Here is a 17106-nt window from a genome sequence, read left to right as displayed (position 1 = left end):
TAACTAGTGGGGGAGCCTGAAGCTAAATTGCTAAGCGGCTGGTGGAGCAGTTTGCAGGGACGGCTGGAGGAGCAGCTAGCAGAGCGGAGCCTTGCGGGGATGGTTGGAGTGACCCAAGGAACGGCGAGCGGAGCAGAGCCATTTGTGGGGACGGCTGGAGCGGCTCACGGTTCGGGGAGCGGAGCAGCTGGTAGAGCAGAGCAGTTCGTGGGACGGCAGGAGCGGCTCACGGGACGGCTGGTGGAGTGGAGCGGCTTGTGGTGAAGGCTGCGGCGGAACCCCACGGAGAGGCGGACGGTAGGCCTCGGATCACGTAAGGTGCCCCTTAACACCCTGCGCGCCCCCCTTTGAACTCTGGGTCTGCACTGACCAGGGACAGAGACTTTGGGGGTTGTTGGACTTTTGGGACTTTGGGTGATTTTTGGGTTGCTGGTTTCAAGAACCAACGGGAAAGGACACGGCCCAATTTGCTGGGGTGGGTCTTCGCTCATGGTTTGGTCTATGAACTCTAGTTGTGGTGTTTTCCCAATTTAATGCTATGTCGTTTACCTCATGTTATTAAACATTTTCTGCTACACCGAGTCTCTGTGCTTGCAAGAGGGGAAGTATTGCCTCTTCGAGGCACCCAGGGGTGTGTGTAAGATTTTCCCAGGTCACTGGGTGGGGGCTCGAGCTGGTTTTGTGTTACGCTGTTGGGAGGGGACCCCTATGTACTGAACCCGGCCCTTGCTGCTATCAACTCGGCCTGGCAGAAGGGTTACATAAAAGGCAAAAGGCATAGGAGGCTGACCTCATTTAAGGCAAAAGTCTCGTTCTGATTAAAGTCATTTCCATGCAACAGCTTATCCACCCAAATGAAGGGGTTTTTGTCACTTTCAGTGGGCAACCAGCTAGAGCCAGCCCTATTTTGCCTGCTGTCATGGTCTCTCCTCAGTGGTGCAGTTATTCTGAATGGTCTTTGTGGTCACCAGGACAGTGGCCCCCAGCTCTGTTGCTGGTAGTGGAAAGCCATGGTCACGTTCTTCGTTGCCGGCTGAGAGAACAGAGAGCTCAATGAACATAATAAGAACATAAGAACATAAGAAAGGCCGTACCGGGTCAGACCAAAGGTCCATCTAGCCCAGTATCCTGTCTACCGACAGTGGCCAATGCCAGGTGCCCCAGAGGGAGTGAACCTAACAGGCAATGATCAAGTGATCTCTCTCCTGCCATCCATCTCCACCCTCTGACAGACAGAGGCTAGGGACACTATTCCTTACCCGTCCTGGCTAATAGCCATTAATGGACTTAACCACCATGAATTTATCCAGTTCTCTTTTAAACTCTGTTATAGTCCTAGCCTTCATAACCTCCTCAGGTAAGGAGTTCCACAAGTTGACTGTGCGCTGCGTGAAGAAGAACTTCCTTTTATTTGTTTTAAACCTGCTGCCTATTAATTTCATTTGATGACCCCTAGTTCTTGTATTATGGGAATAAGTAAATAACTTTTCCTTATCCACTTTCTCCACATCACTCATGATTTTATATACCTCTATCATATCCCCCCTTAGTCTCCTCTTTTCCAAGCTGAAGAGTCGTAGCCTCTTTAATGTCTCCTCATATGGGACCCGTTCCAAACCCTTAATCATTTTAGTTGCCCTTTTCTGAACCTTTTCTAGTTCCAGTATATCTTTTTTGAGATAAGAAGACCACATCTGTACGCAGTATTCGAGATGTGGGCATACCATCAATTTATATAAGGGCAATAATATATTCCCAGTCTTATTCTCTATCCCCTTTTTAATGATTCCTAACATCCTGTTTGCTTTTTTGACCGCCTCTGCACACTGCGTGGACATTTTCAGAGAACTAGCCACGATGACTCCAAGATCTTTTTCCTGACTTGTTGTAGCTAAATTAGCCCCCATCATATTGTATGTATAGTTGGGGTTATTTTTTCCAATGTGCATTACTTTACATTTATCCACATTAAATTTCATTTGCCATTTTGTTGCCCAATCACTTAGTTTTGTGAGATCTTTTTGAAGTTCTTCACAGTCTGCTTTGGTCTTAACTATCTTTAGCAGTTTAGTATCATCTGCAAACTTTGCCACCTCACTGTTTACCCCTTTCTCCAGATCATTTATGACATCACTTCCTGCCCCACCTTGGAAGACTGGCTTCCTCTTTGAGAAATCTCCTTTTCCTGCTGGCCCAGCATGCTTCAGGGCGCCATTCACGTGTGGGCATGTGGCCAGTACGAGATCATCTTCTTCTGGCAGTTTCGGTCCCTTACAGGCCTGGCTTTCACAGGAAATGACACAGTCCAGGTTTTCTACAAGGGGAAAAAACCTGATTAATAATGCACAAGCCAGGGTGGGCTGTATAGCTCAGGGCTGAGCTACCCTCCATGACATCCTCCTGCAGGAGCACATGCAAGATGGAGGTGGGGTGCTACAGTGAAGGAGGGGGGGTAAAGGGCCAGTGGATGTCACCAGTGGGCACTCCCTCTATTGTCAGTGGGCAGCTCCAACAACCATTCAGCTGTCAGATCCCCTCTCCACCTCGGGACAAGGCCCTCAACCTTCACCCCAGCTGCCAAACTATTCTTGTGCTCCCAGTGACAAGTGGGAGAGGTGTGACAAGGAGGAGTTCTGCCTTTCCTCCCCATCCCACCTTCCAGAGACCATGTCTGCATTAGCCAGGTTACACTGACAGTTTCCCTCCCAACCTGCAGAAGAACACCTCGCATCCATGCTCAAAAGAGTCAGACGATTTCTAAGAAGGCAGAACTTGAGGTAACTTACCCCCAGATGTTGTGGGGGTAAGACCTGGGCTAGCCTGAATTGGACGCATGCATCACACTGGCACAGGTGGAGCTCTGTGAGCAGTGGAACAATAGACTGCAATGCTGCCTTCTCTAGTGTAGAGAAAGCCCCGGCCCTAGCTACTAGCTCTGCTTCTTCTGCTGGCTGCAAACCTCTGGGGCATCACTGCGGGGTGAGGGGAGCGCATCGGGGAGGGGAGGGGAGGGACACCATGGGGCACTATGCGGGGACAGAGATTGCAGTCTCTGGGTTGCTGGGTGAGGCTCTGCAGAGGAGGGAGGGTGTCTTTTGGGGGTGGGAGGAGAATGGGGTAAAGTGGGTGGAGGACATTTCTGGGGAAGGGTAGTTGGCTGAGATTGCAAGGCCTTACACTCCACAGCATTTCTTGGTTTGTTTATCTGTAACACAATAACTTTTGAACACCACCTCTGATCCAGGCCAGCATTTCGGGGAATGTTCCTGGCCTCAATGGCCAGACCTCTGTTGATTCTGGGGATGATCAGAACATCTATAGAGGGACAATGGGGAACACTTGGAGCGTCTATCACCTGTGGGTAGCACCCACTACCATCTTGCAGCATGACAATACCCCTGCTCATCCTCCCATCAGCGTTTAACATCTTGACAGCCTGAATACAGAGGAGAAATAATTGCTCTCCCTGTGGGGTGGACAGGCAGCCAGCAGGGGCAGCCAGAGGGAGAGGAGAGAGAAGGAGGCTTTCTTCATCCCTTCCTTCCTCCTTCCTAAAGTCCTGCCTCCTCAAAGCCTGCTCCAGCTGAGGGAGAGAGGGCACCGGCTGTCCAACCCTCCCTTCTAATTGGCGGGGGAGTTAAGACAGGTGCTTTGTGGAGGGAGAGGAGAGGGAAGACACACAGAGCCCCTGGCATGGGACCTTGCTGTGAGGGGAGGGGAAAGTGGGGGGAACAGAACCCCTGGCATGGAAGAGAGAATGGGGGACCTTTGGGGGGAGGGAAAAGGGGTCATGGGGGCACACAGAACCCCTGGTGGATGGGGGGAGACTGGAGGATGCTAGCATGGGGGCACACAGACCCCCTGGTGGATGGGGGGGAGACTGGAGGATGCTAGCATGGGGGCACACAGAGCCCCTGGTGGATGGGGGGAGACTGGAGGATGCTAGCATGGGGGCACACAGAGCCCCTAGCAGGGGGGAGATTAAGGGGAGTTGCAGGGAGTTCCTGAAATAGAGGGGGATGGGAAGGTGGCCCACTGGGAGCTTGTGGGAGGAATGGAGGGATGGTGGGTGAAATGAGCTTGGCCTATGCGAGCTATGTGTGATCCCCTCCTACTATGGGGGTTTGGGATGAAGGAGACATGGCTGGGGGGTGTAAAAGGGGACCATCAGCCAACACACAAAGGGAGCCGTCATGTCAAACCGCCTCACCTGAACCAGTTTAAGGTAGCCTGAGTGTGGACACTCATACTAACATGGTGGTGGGACAATCAATTGCTTTACCACTGACTGATCTCTCCAGTGCAGACAAGCCCTCATGGGTATGTCTACACTGTAATTAAAAACTCATGGCTGGCCCATGCCAGCTGACTGGGGCTCAGAGACTATTCAATTGTGGTTTAGACATTCGAGCTCAGGCAGGGGCCTGGCCTCTAGGACCCAATGAGGTGGGAGGGTCCCAGAGCTCCTGCTAAGCTACAATTAAACAGCCTCTTAGCCTGAGCCTGAGTCAGCTGGCACGGGCCAGCCATGGGTTTTTAATTACAGTGTAGACATACCGTAAGAGAGCTGCCAATGCCTCCCATGCAGCTGCCACTACCCCTTCAGGGTCCACTTCTCTAGCTGGCAAGCCCCTCTCATGCACAATCCCCTCCCATCTACAGGTGATGGAGAGGCAGCTGCCTCTGTAGTTAAGGTCTCAGCGCAGGAGTGCAAGTAGGGTGTACGCAGTACTGGCAAGAAATTTTTAGCAGGTATGGGGTACCGGAAAGACTTGGAGCTAGCCCCTTCCCCTCTGCAGGGGCTGGCTGCGCTCTGCTCCTTAAAGGAGCAGAACATGGCTAGGGAGGGCATTAATTCTTTATATGGCTTTAACAGCACAATACATATGCTAACAAACTTAAACAAAGGCTTTGTTTAAGTTTGTTAGCATATTTATTGTGCTGTTACATTGGTCAGGAGTCCTCAAGAGGGGAGGTGTGTGTGTGGGGGGGGACAGAAGGTATTTAAACAATGTTTTTTATTCTGTTTCTCCCCCTTGGTCTGAATTATCCATGACATTCATACTGCATCACATCAAGTCCAAATCATTAGAGGACTGCCTCTGCTTGCACTGACCAGAGGATGTTTGGATTCTGATGTCAGCCCAGTTCTGCAGCCTGATGGGAATCAGGTGTTGTCCCCAGTGCACATAGAATTCTTCTTTGCAGCCAAACTAGTCTAACATACATTTTGTTAACTGGAACTGGAGCAGCAAACAAAGAAAACACATGCCTCATTTTCCAGCTTTGTGGGTGAGAGAACTATAAGTGAAGATTATAATGCCGGACACTGATGGCTTTAAACCAGCTGCCTCAGGAATCTGCCAAGAACTTTGCTGAAAATATGTTCCTCATCTTAGCAACGGAGCTAAGACTTATCACACATCTGTCCACCTTTATTCAAATGAAGCTCCTTCTGATTTGACAGCTCAGGCATTGTCAGTTTCATCCAGAACAATTTACAAACTTGGAACCTAATCCTGAAAACCCTTAATCATTTGCTCAATCCCACTGAAGACAATGGGACTATTTGCATGAGTATGGACCACTTTTGTGGTAAGAGTTTCAGGAGTCTGTTCTGTTCTCATAAAGGAAGTTGAATCCCCCATTGAAATGCAATTTATGGGTACAATACCATAAAGCAGTTTAGGATACAGTTCTACTTAAAATTTGTCTTTTAATAAGTCATACATATGCTGAAATAGCTCCTCACCCAACTCCCATATTCCATATAAACAAACTGAATCCTACATATGTGGGGGAAAGTGAGTAGTTAAGCATGTTGATGTTTGTATATACAAAGGGGGATATCAGAGGGGACGGGGAGAGCGTGGGGGCCCCGGGCTGTGGACAGGGCAGAGAGGAGACACATGGAGGGTCATGTGGGGAGGTCACGTGCCCCCCCCATGTCCCTCCCATGAGTGCAGTACCAGCAAGAAATTATTTCTATTTGCACCACAGCAGCCAGGGTTCCTGTAACAGGGTGGCTCACCCCTTTGGCTGGGAAGCCTGGGGCTAGCCAATCCTGATTACTTCAGAGACACAACTGGGTTGAATCAGATGATTCTACCCACAAGCAGCAGGAAGAAAGCCATGGACGAGACTGAGGAAATTCAAGCAAGGTTGCTGTAAGGAAGACCCGAACACTGGGGGAGTTGGCCCAGCTAGGAGGGCTGGGAGTAGCCTGCTAAGGCAGGAAGAAGATCCTGACACAAGGCTGAGCTACAGTCATAGAAAGCCTGGGTATAGTGACTGAACTGGGACCCAGCTCTGGGGAAAAGGGCTGGGTCCTCCCTAACTAAAAGGAGAGAGACAATGAATAGGGGCTGGGACCTAGAGGGCTAAACTCCTACTGGAAGAGACTTTGAACTGGGGCCCAGCTCTAGGAAGGAGGGAGAGAGACACACACTGAGCTTGGGGGTTGGAAGGCCCGACTGTGTAAGGACCAGGAGGGGAATATTTTAAATTGCCTTTGAACTAGGTGTGTGGTGTTTAAGAGGTCGCTGAAGCAGGGGGAACAGCGGCAGGGTGCTGCAGAGTGGCCTCTGCCCATGAGGGAGTGCAGCTGACCCTGTTTCAGTTCCATTACAAGCCCAATCTTCACCCCATGTTAGTTTAGGAAAATAAAAAGATTTTCAGCAGCACTTTTTCTGATTGCTGTTAGGATGGTGGGGGTGTCCCCCCAACTCCCTCACATTTCAAGTCATTTCATGAAATGATACTGAAGTTATAATTAATTTTAAAATGACCCTTTTCAGCCTCTCATGTCTCTGGCCCCCTCGTTTACACACTTAAACATATGTACCTGTTGCTATTTTAAGTCTTTTGAAGCTTTCTTTCTAGACTGCATACTGAAGCGTTGTGTTTGTGGCAGTCAGGCTTTGGGAACAGGGCTAAGGGAATTTCTGATGTACGGAGAATGTTTAAACTAGGGATCGGCAACCTTTGGCATGCGGCCCGCCAGAGTAAGCACCCTGGCGGGCCGGGCCAGTTTGTTTACCTGGCGCGTCCGCAGGTTCGGCTTCCCGCAGCCCCCATTGACCTGGGACAGCGAACCGCGGCCGGTTGGAGCCGCAATTGGCTGAACCTGTGGACGCGCCAGGTAAACAAACCGGCTCGGCCCCCCAGGGTGCTTACCCTGGCGGGCCGCGTGCCAAAGGTTGCCGATCCTTGGTTTAAACTATAAGACTACTCCACGCCTCATACTTGCTACCTTATCTTGTCACTTCCAAACTCTTTCATGGATAGATTCTTTCACCTGTAGCATTCTTAGTATTTTAATGTTTGTGACTTATTGCAGCAAACTTCACTCTAATTAATTAACTAAGTGTTCTGCCTAGGAGCTGAAAGGCCCCTGATGATCTCTCACCCTAGCTGCCACTGATACTGAGAGGAGCACAGTCATGGAGCCAGCATCAGTATGCAGGGATGGCTTATCTGTGACATTCAGGGGGAATTTTCCCCTCCTTCTCCCCACCCATGCTGCACAGAAACTTAGAAGCAGAAGGGTGAAGAGAACAGGAAAACAGCACATCTTACCCCCTCCCCGGAAGCCTCTGACGTGCTCAGAGAGACATGAAATTATGCATGACAGTTTCTGAGAAGAGAGTGTGGGGTTGAGTCAGCACAGAGGCACAAGCTCCCAAGGGAAAAGAGATATGGCCACACCCAACCCAATAGTGGCCCTGCCTGACTTTTGATTAGGGAGCATGGCCCTTTTGTGGCTGGTAGGGAAGGGAGGGAAGCCCAACAGCTCTGTTATACTTGAGGTTAAGACCAGCTTTCTGCTTAAAGCTCAACTCTTCTAAGGGCTCTAAAATCTACATGGTTATGAGATTGCCTTGAAATCTGGCGTGACTCCTGGGGGCACAATGCTCTGTTAGTGATCCAAATTCACAGCTATTTGAGCAAGAGGTTCCCAAGATGCAGCCCCAGAAAAACAGCTTTTCTTAAAGTTGAGAGATTCTGGCAACTTTTTTCTGATGGCTAGAGCTCCAACCAGGGCTCCCATCATCCCACCAGGGTCTCCTGTGCTTGGGTTACCTCAACGGAGCGCGTGGGGCACCCATTAGCCCTTTGAGAGAAGTCAAATTAAAATGTTGTTTGAAAAAGATTTTGCTTTTCCCGTTAGACTTGTCCCAAGCTTCCCGTGTTTGTTCTTGATCATAATAGATTACACTGAGCATGCGCAGACAGAGGAGTTGGGTTCTCAGGTTTGATAGCCTTCAAACTTTCCCTAGATAGTCAAAGGGATAAGCAGAAAATCTTTGAAGGTGACCCTCCCAGCCCATTAGAGAGACAAGGTGGGTGAGGAAATATCTTTGATTGGACCAACTTCTGTTGATGAAGGAGATGAGCTTTCAAGCTAACAAAGAGCTCTTCAGACACTCCACCCAGCCCATGTCAGATTAGTCCTATCTTGGGCAGAAATCTGGGAAAGGTTGGGAGGCAAATTGCTAAAATCTGTCCGGGTTTTCTTTTATTTTGGGGGAATGTGAATGCTTGCTGGCAAGGGAGGGGCATGTTCGGGGGTGGAGGAGCGCGGTGAATGGGGTGAGAGGGTTTGGAGGCTGCATTGAGGGAAGGGGGATGAGTGATAGGGGAGGTAAGGGCTTGGGGGTGGGACACTGGGAAGAGGACATGGGGGTAAGCAGCATAGGGATTGGGGGAGCATAGGGGCAGGGGCTCCTGTCAGCCCCACATTCTTCCTTACTTTGTGTGTGCACCATGATCTGAGAGGGGAGGGAGTTTCAGCCCCTCTCCCTACCCCCATGTGAACTGGGATCTGGTGCTCTCTGCCCCTCCTCCCCCGTGGTATCTGAGCTGTGTGCCAGGATCGGGAGGGGTGGGGGCTGCCCATCTATGGTGATCTAACTCCCCATGTGTGCCAGGTGCTGGGGGGGGGGAGGGGGGCTCTGCTGCAGGGTCTGAGCCCCTCTTCCTACCTCCTCCCCCATGTGAATCAGGATATGGGGAGCTTAGAACAGGCATACTCGGAGCATGTACCAAAACCACACTGCTTGATGCACATCAGAAAGTCCTGGCATGGGGGGAAGGGAACACCTACTGCCATGGAGCAGTTCACGTGTCTCCGAGTTATTGTTTCAGGCTGTATTCGTTCCCATTGAGTATTCTCTTTCATCTGAGAACATCTCAGTAAGATGAATGGACTACTTGACAACTCTCTGAGCTTGCAACTTTGAAGTTTTAAACCTACCCTGGGCAGAAATCTGAGACTGAACTGTAAACATTTGGGGAAAAGCTGCCTCTCAAGTTTTGTTATGTTTTTGGATAAATGTAATCTGAGTAAAGCAGAATATTCAGGAGATGATGAAGCTATATTTGAAAAGCAAATAAATTATAAATGCAAATACTCCCTGGGAGGGGAGGGGTGGAAGAGTAGGTGGTGATAGGTGGCAGAGGGGTTTGGGTCTGCAGTGAGATATTATGGGGAGGAGGATAAATGGGAATGTGTGATGGGGGAGGGGAGAAGACAGGAGCAATCGGGAGTAGTGGAGGAAGTTGGGGAAAGGGGGCTTCCCTTCTGTATGTGTGCTGGGATCGGAGGGAGCCCTGCTCCGCTCCCTGCCTGCTGTGGGTCCTGGGATCTGGGGACCCTGATCCTGGTGGGGTGTCTGGGCCCCTCTACCTGTCCCTCCACATGAGCTGGGGTGGGAGGGATGAAGGGTAACAGATTTAAACATCTGAAATCCGGAACACAATTAGCTAAGATATACATCACCCCTATGTGGGGTGGGGGGGGCGAGTGGGGGTGCAGGGTCTGGGAGGGAGTTAGGGTGCAGGAGGGGGTTCCAACCTGGAGCAGGAGGTTTGGGGTGCGGGCTCCGGCCGGGCGGTGCTTACCTCAGGCAGCTCCCAGTCAGCGGCATAGCGGGGGTAAGGCAGGCTCCCTGTCTGCCCTGGCTCTGCACTGCTCCCCAAAGCAGCCACCATGTCCAGCCCCTAGGCAGAGGCGCGGCCAAGCAGCTCTGCGCGGTGCGCACTGCCCACACCCGCAGGCACCACCCCCGTAGCTCCCATCGGACACAGTTCCCGGCCAATGGGAACTGCAGAGCTGGTGCTTGGGGCAGGGGCAGCGTGTGGATCTTCCCTGATCGCCCCTGTGCTTAGGGGCCGCAGGGACATGCCAGTCATTTCCGGGAGCCGCGCAGAACCAGGGCAGGCAAGAAGCCTGCCTTAGCCCCGCTGCACTGCTGACCGCACTTTTAATGGCCTGGTCAGCGGTGCTGATCGGAACCGCCAAGGTCCCTTTTCGACTGGGTGTTCCAGTCAAAAACCGGATGCCTGGCAAACCTAGGTTTGGGGGTGGAGAAGGAGACACACACCAGTCTTCTCTCCCACACTTAGTTACTGTAACAAACATGTAGTAAAACTGTCAAGGTTTTGGGACATAGACCGTGGATGAGATTTCTCTCACCAGCGGTTAGCAACTACACATTGCAAAGGCTATCCCCATTCCACTGGAACACAATGTGCGAGGGGGAAGAAGCACTGAGGAACTGCATAGCAACCAGGTGGCCTAGTGCAGGATTTTCCAAAATTGGGAATGTTTCAAAGGGTCGGTCTCATGGCAGCTCCTGTGGCTCCTGTCCCACAGGGCTGGCTGGGCTCACCTCCCTGCTCCAGGCACTACAATCTCGGGGTCCCAGGGCCACTCAGGTTTGGCCCAGCTGTCATGATGACGGGAGCCTCGATAGGCCAAATTTGAGTGAGTCGCACTGCAACCCCATGAGCCGGGTCAGAACTCCACTGACCAATTTGGTCCAGTCAGGGGGGCGGAGTCAAACCTGAGCAGTGCTGCCACCCCGGAGGTTGCAATGCTGGGAGTGGAGAGCCAAGTCCAGCCAGCCACAGCACAGGAGCTACCACCCACCAGCGGGCCAGGACCCAACCAAGACCACCCCAGGGCTTCCACCCCCAGACTATTTACTGGGCCGCGACAGGACATAAACATTTACAAATGAGTCCTGAGCCCAAAAAGGTTGAGAACCACTGGCCTAGTGGAAACACCACTGTATTTAGACTGTTCCTAGCTCTGCCGCTGGCCTGCTGGGTGACCCTGGCAAATCAGTTTCCCATCTGTAGAATGGGGATAATGATGTAAAGTTCTCTGAGAGCTACTGATGAATTGCACAATATAAAAGCTAGGTCTTTTAATTATTACCTTGCCACAGTAGCATATCAACTGCAAACCTAGGTGAGAACTACACCTGTCTAAATGGCCACTAACTCCTACCAACAAACATTTCTCTTTCTGTTTAAAAATTTAGGAAATTAAAGGGGGAAAATACATTGCCCCAGAGTGCAGGTTGCCCAGTGATAGCTCGTGCCCTTCCAGCATGCTGAGTTCAGCAAAACTCAGACTTGAGAAAACCAGGAACTAGAGTTCAGGTAAACACCCAGACAACCTTATCTTCGCCCTCTTTGAGTGGTGCCCCAATACAACCATAACACACACATTTGTGCTGTGTCTTTTTACTGTACTGGACAGGTGCTACCTACACCTGCCCTATGTTCCAACACGGAGCTTACTCCCCTGACCTAATACCATACTTGAAAAATTTAATAACCACTCCATACCCTTCTACAACCCCTTCACACAGGAAACCACCAAACCTGTACTTTCCCCTACCAATCATTAAATCCACCAACAGCTCTCACATCCCACCTCACTACCCATGATACCCATGGCAAGAAGAGCCCGGTGTCCTGCTACTGACATGACCGATGCAATTCTGTGCTGAAATGATGCTGACAGGACCCTCGAAGTACACACGTGCACCTCTTCCTTTGATCACACACTGGGGGACTCAGACCCAGACCTCCTCGTATCACAATCACAGCTGCTCCAACGTATTCCTCTACCATTGAATATGGCTCTGACTACCACAGTGAATGCAGCTGGAGCGCATGCAGACCGTGGCGGATTTAGAGTTAGTGGGGCCCTGTGCTCAGCTTCATTTTTGAGGCCCCTCCTTGGGACCCAGCCAAGAAAAAGAACATTCTCTCTTATCTCCTCCTCCCCCCCCCCCGCCCCCGCCTCCGTTTTTCATTCTTTTTTTCTTCATCCTCCTCCTATAAGTAATAGGAAGTAAATGAAAATAAAGTGAGGTACCTTGATTGTTTTTGTAGTCTAACTTCTTTTTCCACAGACCACTTGAAAATCGCCGAGGGTCTCGGCGGACCCCTTAATGATCTTTCTAAATATTGTTTGTCCCGTTAGCTAACTATTGGAAACCGCTTTGAATAAGAGCACTTTATAAAAAAAAAATACGTAAAAAAGCGTTGGGGTGCGGGGTCTGGCCAGGACTTATGGTGCAGGAGGGGGCTCAGGGCTGGGGGTGCAGGGTCTGGGAGAAAGTTAGGGTGCAGGAGTAGGTTGGGGGTTGGGGTGCAGGGTCTGGCTAGGAGTTAGGATGCGGGAGGGGGCTCATGGCTGGGACAGGGGGTTGGGATGTGGAGCGCTTACCTGGGGCAGCTCCCGTTTGGTGCGAGGGGTGCAGGTGGGGATGTGGGGGGTGCAGGAGTCAGGGCTGCAAGTGTGTAAGGGGGATGCAGGAGTCAGGGAGGGCAGGTGGCTGGGGGGCATGAGGGGGTGCAGGAGTCAGGGCTGGGGGTGCAGGCTCTGGGAGGGAGTTAGGGTGCAGGAGTGGGCTGGGGGTTGGGGTGCAGGGTCTGGCCAGGAGCTAGGATGCAGGAGGGGGCTCAGGGTTGGGGCAGGAGGTTGGGGTGTGGAGCGCTTACCTGGGGCAGCTCCTATTTGGTGCGAGGGGTGCAGGTGGGAATGTGTATGGGGGGCTGCAGGAGCTCCCGTTTGGTGCTCAGGGTGAGGAGGAGATGTGGGGGGGGGTGCAGGAGTCAGGGAGGGCAGGGGGCTGGGGGTGTGTGAGGGGGTGCATGAGTCAGGGCTGGGGGTGTGGGCTGGGGTCATGGGGGTGCTCCCAGCCCCCTGCCCTGAGTGGCTCACAGCAGGGGGCTCAGGGGGTACGTGTAGGAGGAGTGCAGGGGCCCCGTGCTTCCCTCCGCCCTGACCCAATTCCACCCCCTTCCCCAAGGCCCCGCCCCTGCCTCTTCTCCGCTTCCTCCCCGGAATGTGCTGTGGCCCCACTCCTCCCCCTCCCTCCCGGAGTGACCTGAGCACCGGCAAACAACTGTCTGGCGGCGGGGGAAGCGCGGGGAGGGGCGGGAACGCAGCGCGCTCGGGGAAGGAGGCGGGGGAGGAGGGAGCTAGGCTGTCGGTGGGTGGGAGCCTGCAGCAGGAGCCCCAGGAGCCAGCAGGACCAAGCTTCTGCCCCCGCAGCTGCCCGGCCCTGGGGCCCCCTGTCCTTGGGAGGCCCAGGCCAGGGCACCCTGTGTTTTACTGTAAATCTGCCTCTGCATGCAGATAATTCCCAGTGGGTATTGCCAGCTGCCAGGGGGCAGAATTAAGGTGGTGTCGGTATTTACCTGAACTCTATATTTTGTGGTTTCCAGAAGTTTGAGTTTTGCTGAACTCTATGTTCTGGAATGGCATGAGCTATCACCAGGCCACCATCTGTGTTAATGAACCGTTTTGCCATTTCATTATTATTTTAGGATTAAAAGCACAACTTTGCAAGCATGAACAATTGGGGGTATATTTCTAGCTTGGGGGAAAAATCCACAGACTTGAATAGGAAATGGTAACTTCTCGAGAGTTTTTATGAACCAACGTATAAAATCTAATAGAGCATTATAGCTCTGCAGCAAAATTCTATAAAGCAGGTTAAAAAAAGCCTCTAGAAAGGATTTCATTCTCTGTTCAGTGATGCAGGGTTTAGAATAATTCCACTAGAGCCCTACTGCATTACTGAAGAACTTTCCCCCAAATGGTTGTGCTCTTTAGCCTGCAAGCAAATGCATTTTGTGCATTGTACTCATATGTACCAATCTCTGCGAGCATCTATCACCTGTGCGTACAGATGGATATGCTCAAAATAAGAGGGTGGTGGGGGGTGGAGGGGTGGGAAGTGTTTGTGTCCATAAAGCTTCAAGTGCACAAATGGAGCGGAGATGAGGCCACTTGGAAAATTTCACTCTTAATTTTTTTTTTCTTGAGAGCTTCTGCAGAAGCTAGTGGGGCCTCTGGAGAAGAGCTGGGACAGTATTTGGCCTGTCTCATCTCACTTGGAGCCCAGGGAGGCCTCGTTGCCTTACAAAGACTAAAGGAACTCAATCTATTTAGTTTACGGAAGAGAAGGTTAAGGAGTGATTTAATCACGGCCGAAAGTGCCTACAGAGGAAGAAGGTATCTGATGCTAGAGGGCTCTTTAATCTAGCAGTCAAAGGCATAACAAGAGCCAGTGGCTAGAAGTTGAAGTCAGCAGAGTCCAAACTGGAAATGAGGCACAACATTTTAAGTGATGGGTAATTGGAACAGATTATCAAGGGATGTGGTAAATTCTCCATCACTTAGTCTGAATGTCTATCCAAAAGATGTGTTCAGGTTCAGCTCCATGGGGTGGGGCTTGATGAAGGAATCACTGGGTGAAATTCTCTGGCCTGTGTTATACTGGAGGTCAGACTAGCTGATCCAACGATCCTTTTTGCCCTTAAAATCTATGAAATAAAGACACCTACCCTTGGGCTTTTCATCAGGGCTCCTCCTCTTCCTCCACCGCCTCCTCCTCACTTTACAGGTCAGCAATCCACAGAGTGCAGCCAGGACCAGAACTAGCCCCACTAAAGCAGGGATCCCAAAGATCAAACCTGGGCCAGGCGCTGGTGCTTGGGTTGAAGTGGGGGCTACGTTGGTGTGGCATGCTGTGGAGGGAATTAAAGCAAGACAGGCAGTGGTCAGCCCGAGGGGACCTACTGTGCAGACTTGAGGACAGCAATCCTGCCCATGGTACCTTGGATGGTCTCGGCTTTGGGCTCGGGGGCTGGGGAGTTAAAACACAATGGATAATCCCAACATTTTCATCAAATGTGGGGCAAACTCCCTCACCAATTATAATTCCCAACATCTGCCCATTCTGCCCCCCTTACACAGGGAAGTAATAGTCCAAGTCCCCCACCTTCTCTCTCCTAAAGGATGGGGCCCATAGTGCGGATGGGGCACCTTTCATATTGCCTGTCTTTTCCATCTCTGGGGTGGGTTGAGATCTCTTTCTCTCCCTAGCTGTTGGGGTCATATTAACCTTTCTGTCTCTCCCTCTTCCCCTTCCCTGGCTGTCGGTGACTGTCCCATTCCTCCGTTTTTCTTTTCCCCACACCTCTTGGGATGAAGTTCCCCTGCCTTCCTGAACCCGTCTCCACCTTCTCTCTCTCTCATTCCTGCAGTCCCTGGAATCTTTCCCTACAAGAGGGGGCCGATCCCCAATGGGTGCCTGATCCCCATCCAGGGAACCCAGGGGCTCTCCTCTTACTTGTGTCCTCCTTGGAGTGTCCAGGCAGGTCTGTGCAGCTCACACATTCCTTGGTCAAGGGGTCGAAGCACAGGGGAAGGGAGTAGGCAGCGTCCTGGTGTCTGTCTAAGCTTCCCCACGCCATATCCGAGTCAGATTCAAAATTCCTTTATTGCCCGGAGACTTAGACGAATGCCGCCCAAGTGTGAATTCACAGAGCCCTGGGGCCTGTGTCAGAGGGAGATACAGTCTGTCAAGCTGTGTCTGTCCCTCGGGGGCTCCAGCTCTCTGCACTTCCCCCAGGGCGGCCCTATATCAGGGGGAGGAGGAGAGGAAATGTGCTGAAGGCGTCAGCCAAGCCTGCCCACGCAACACCCTCCTCAGCCCATCTCCCTCCCCCAACCTGCCCACCTAACAGCTCCATAGCCCATAGGAGCCACCACACCAGCGCTGACTAGTTATCCTTCTAGTCCAATAACCTGCCTCCTGCCACACCACAGCCAACCACTAGTTGATCATCCAGTCTCTCCTCCAGGGAGGAGCATTGCTTGTAGAAGGAATCCAAGCAAGTGAAAGCCACAACTCAAACTCTTTCTCAGTCACTGCCCGCTAGTCCCATCCCTCTTGTCTTTTCACTTCCCTTTTCACTCACTACATCTCATCTCTCTCACCACCAATTTGGTTTTGGTTTGGAGGCCTCAGCTATGCCCTGCTTTGTGGCCTTCTCAGTTTCTGCTATTCACCCTTCTTTATCTCACTTTGAAAGGATTCCCTTTCCAACCCAGGGCTTGTTTTCGCCTCATTACAGTGCGAGAGAGCCCATTTGGGGATCGGAGCTGTGGTTCCTGGGTTTATGACTCCACTTCTCAGCACAAGTATCACTAAAACTAGAACTCTCCACATGGGCCTGTGCTTAACAAACACCCCTCTTCCCCCCCCCCCCCATAGTTCTGAGCTGCAGATATGTCTGAACATGGTGGAATAATACTCAACATCACGTGTGCTGTATTTGCTCATGTTAAACAAATGCTTTATTTTGCTTCCTTTTTGCAGCTAATCTGCCTATGCATTTCTACTGCACTTTTCTCCATGGAATCAGAGCACCTCCATGTCTGTTATTTTGAACTTGCAGCTTCCCCTACTATTCCTGTCTTGGTCTTCTCTACACAGCTCTGCCAATGCACCTGAATCCTAACCTGCAGCACCCTCTGCTCTTCCAGTTCCTGACTTCTCTTGAGCAGCAATAGCCAATCATGCCAAATTGGATTTGTGATGTAAACAACTGCTGGCTAGAATGAGACTGAGACCCTCAAAACTCATGTCACTTGTGACCTATGTCATAGAGGAACCCATGTCTGGTCCAAAGCCCAGTGAAATTAATGGAAAGACTCCTACTGACTTAAGTGTGCTTTCATGCACTTAACACATTAACTCTTTTGTTGCATCAACAGCTCTTCCCTTCTTCTGCAACCAAAGCAACTGCAGGATGGATGGTTGTTTCACAGCAAGAGCTGTTATTCCAGTTATCATTTGGCGAATCCTAGACCCTGGAGATGAAAGAAACCAGTGATGTCCCATCTTCTCTCCTACCCCCAACCCTCCCATGCTTCTTCCCTACAGTATATTCTTCATTGTTTTGTCCAGTCCTGTTTTAAATTACCCCAAGGATGGGATTACTCCA

The 17106-nt window shown here is 51.3% G+C and overlaps 1 protein-coding gene across 1 annotated transcript; it reads right to left on the bottom strand.

The window, feature by feature from the left end:
• Positions 1-917: 917 nt before the first annotated feature.
• TNFRSF13C (TNF receptor superfamily member 13C) lies at positions 918-15570 on the bottom strand. The gene is made up of 4 exons (XM_065402219.1): positions 15447-15570; positions 14659-14841; positions 2123-2314; positions 918-1051 (listed from the first exon to the last, which is right to left on the bottom strand). The coding sequence occupies exons 1-4, from the start codon at positions 15568-15570 to the stop codon at positions 918-920; spliced, it is 633 nt and encodes a 210-aa protein (XP_065258291.1).
• Positions 15571-17106: the final 1536 nt, after the last annotated feature.

Source organism: Emys orbicularis, chromosome 1 (assembly GCF_028017835.1).
Source record: "Emys orbicularis isolate rEmyOrb1 chromosome 1, rEmyOrb1.hap1, whole genome shotgun sequence".
Lineage (NCBI taxonomy): Eukaryota > Metazoa > Chordata > Testudines > Emydidae > Emys > Emys orbicularis.
The sequence above is the reverse complement of the archived record's forward strand: the minus strand, read 5'-3'. Positions and strand labels throughout refer to the sequence as shown.

What these genes read in the sequence shown, in the direction of transcription:
- TNFRSF13C (XM_065402219.1), bottom strand. Translation starts at nt 15,570, where the DNA reads ATGGCGTGGGGAAGCTTAGACAGACACCAGGACGCTGCCTACTCCCTT. An exon ending in CCCTGATGAAAAGCCCAAGG is followed by an intron (nt 2,315 to 14,658) that starts GTAGGTGTCTTT and finishes TTCCCCTTGTAG; the next exon opens with AAAACCTGGACTGTGTCATT. An exon ending in GGCAGGAAGTGATGTCATAA is followed by an intron (nt 1,052 to 2,122) that starts ATGATCTGGAGA and finishes TTATGTTCATTG; the next exon opens with AGCTCTCTGTTCTCTCAGCC.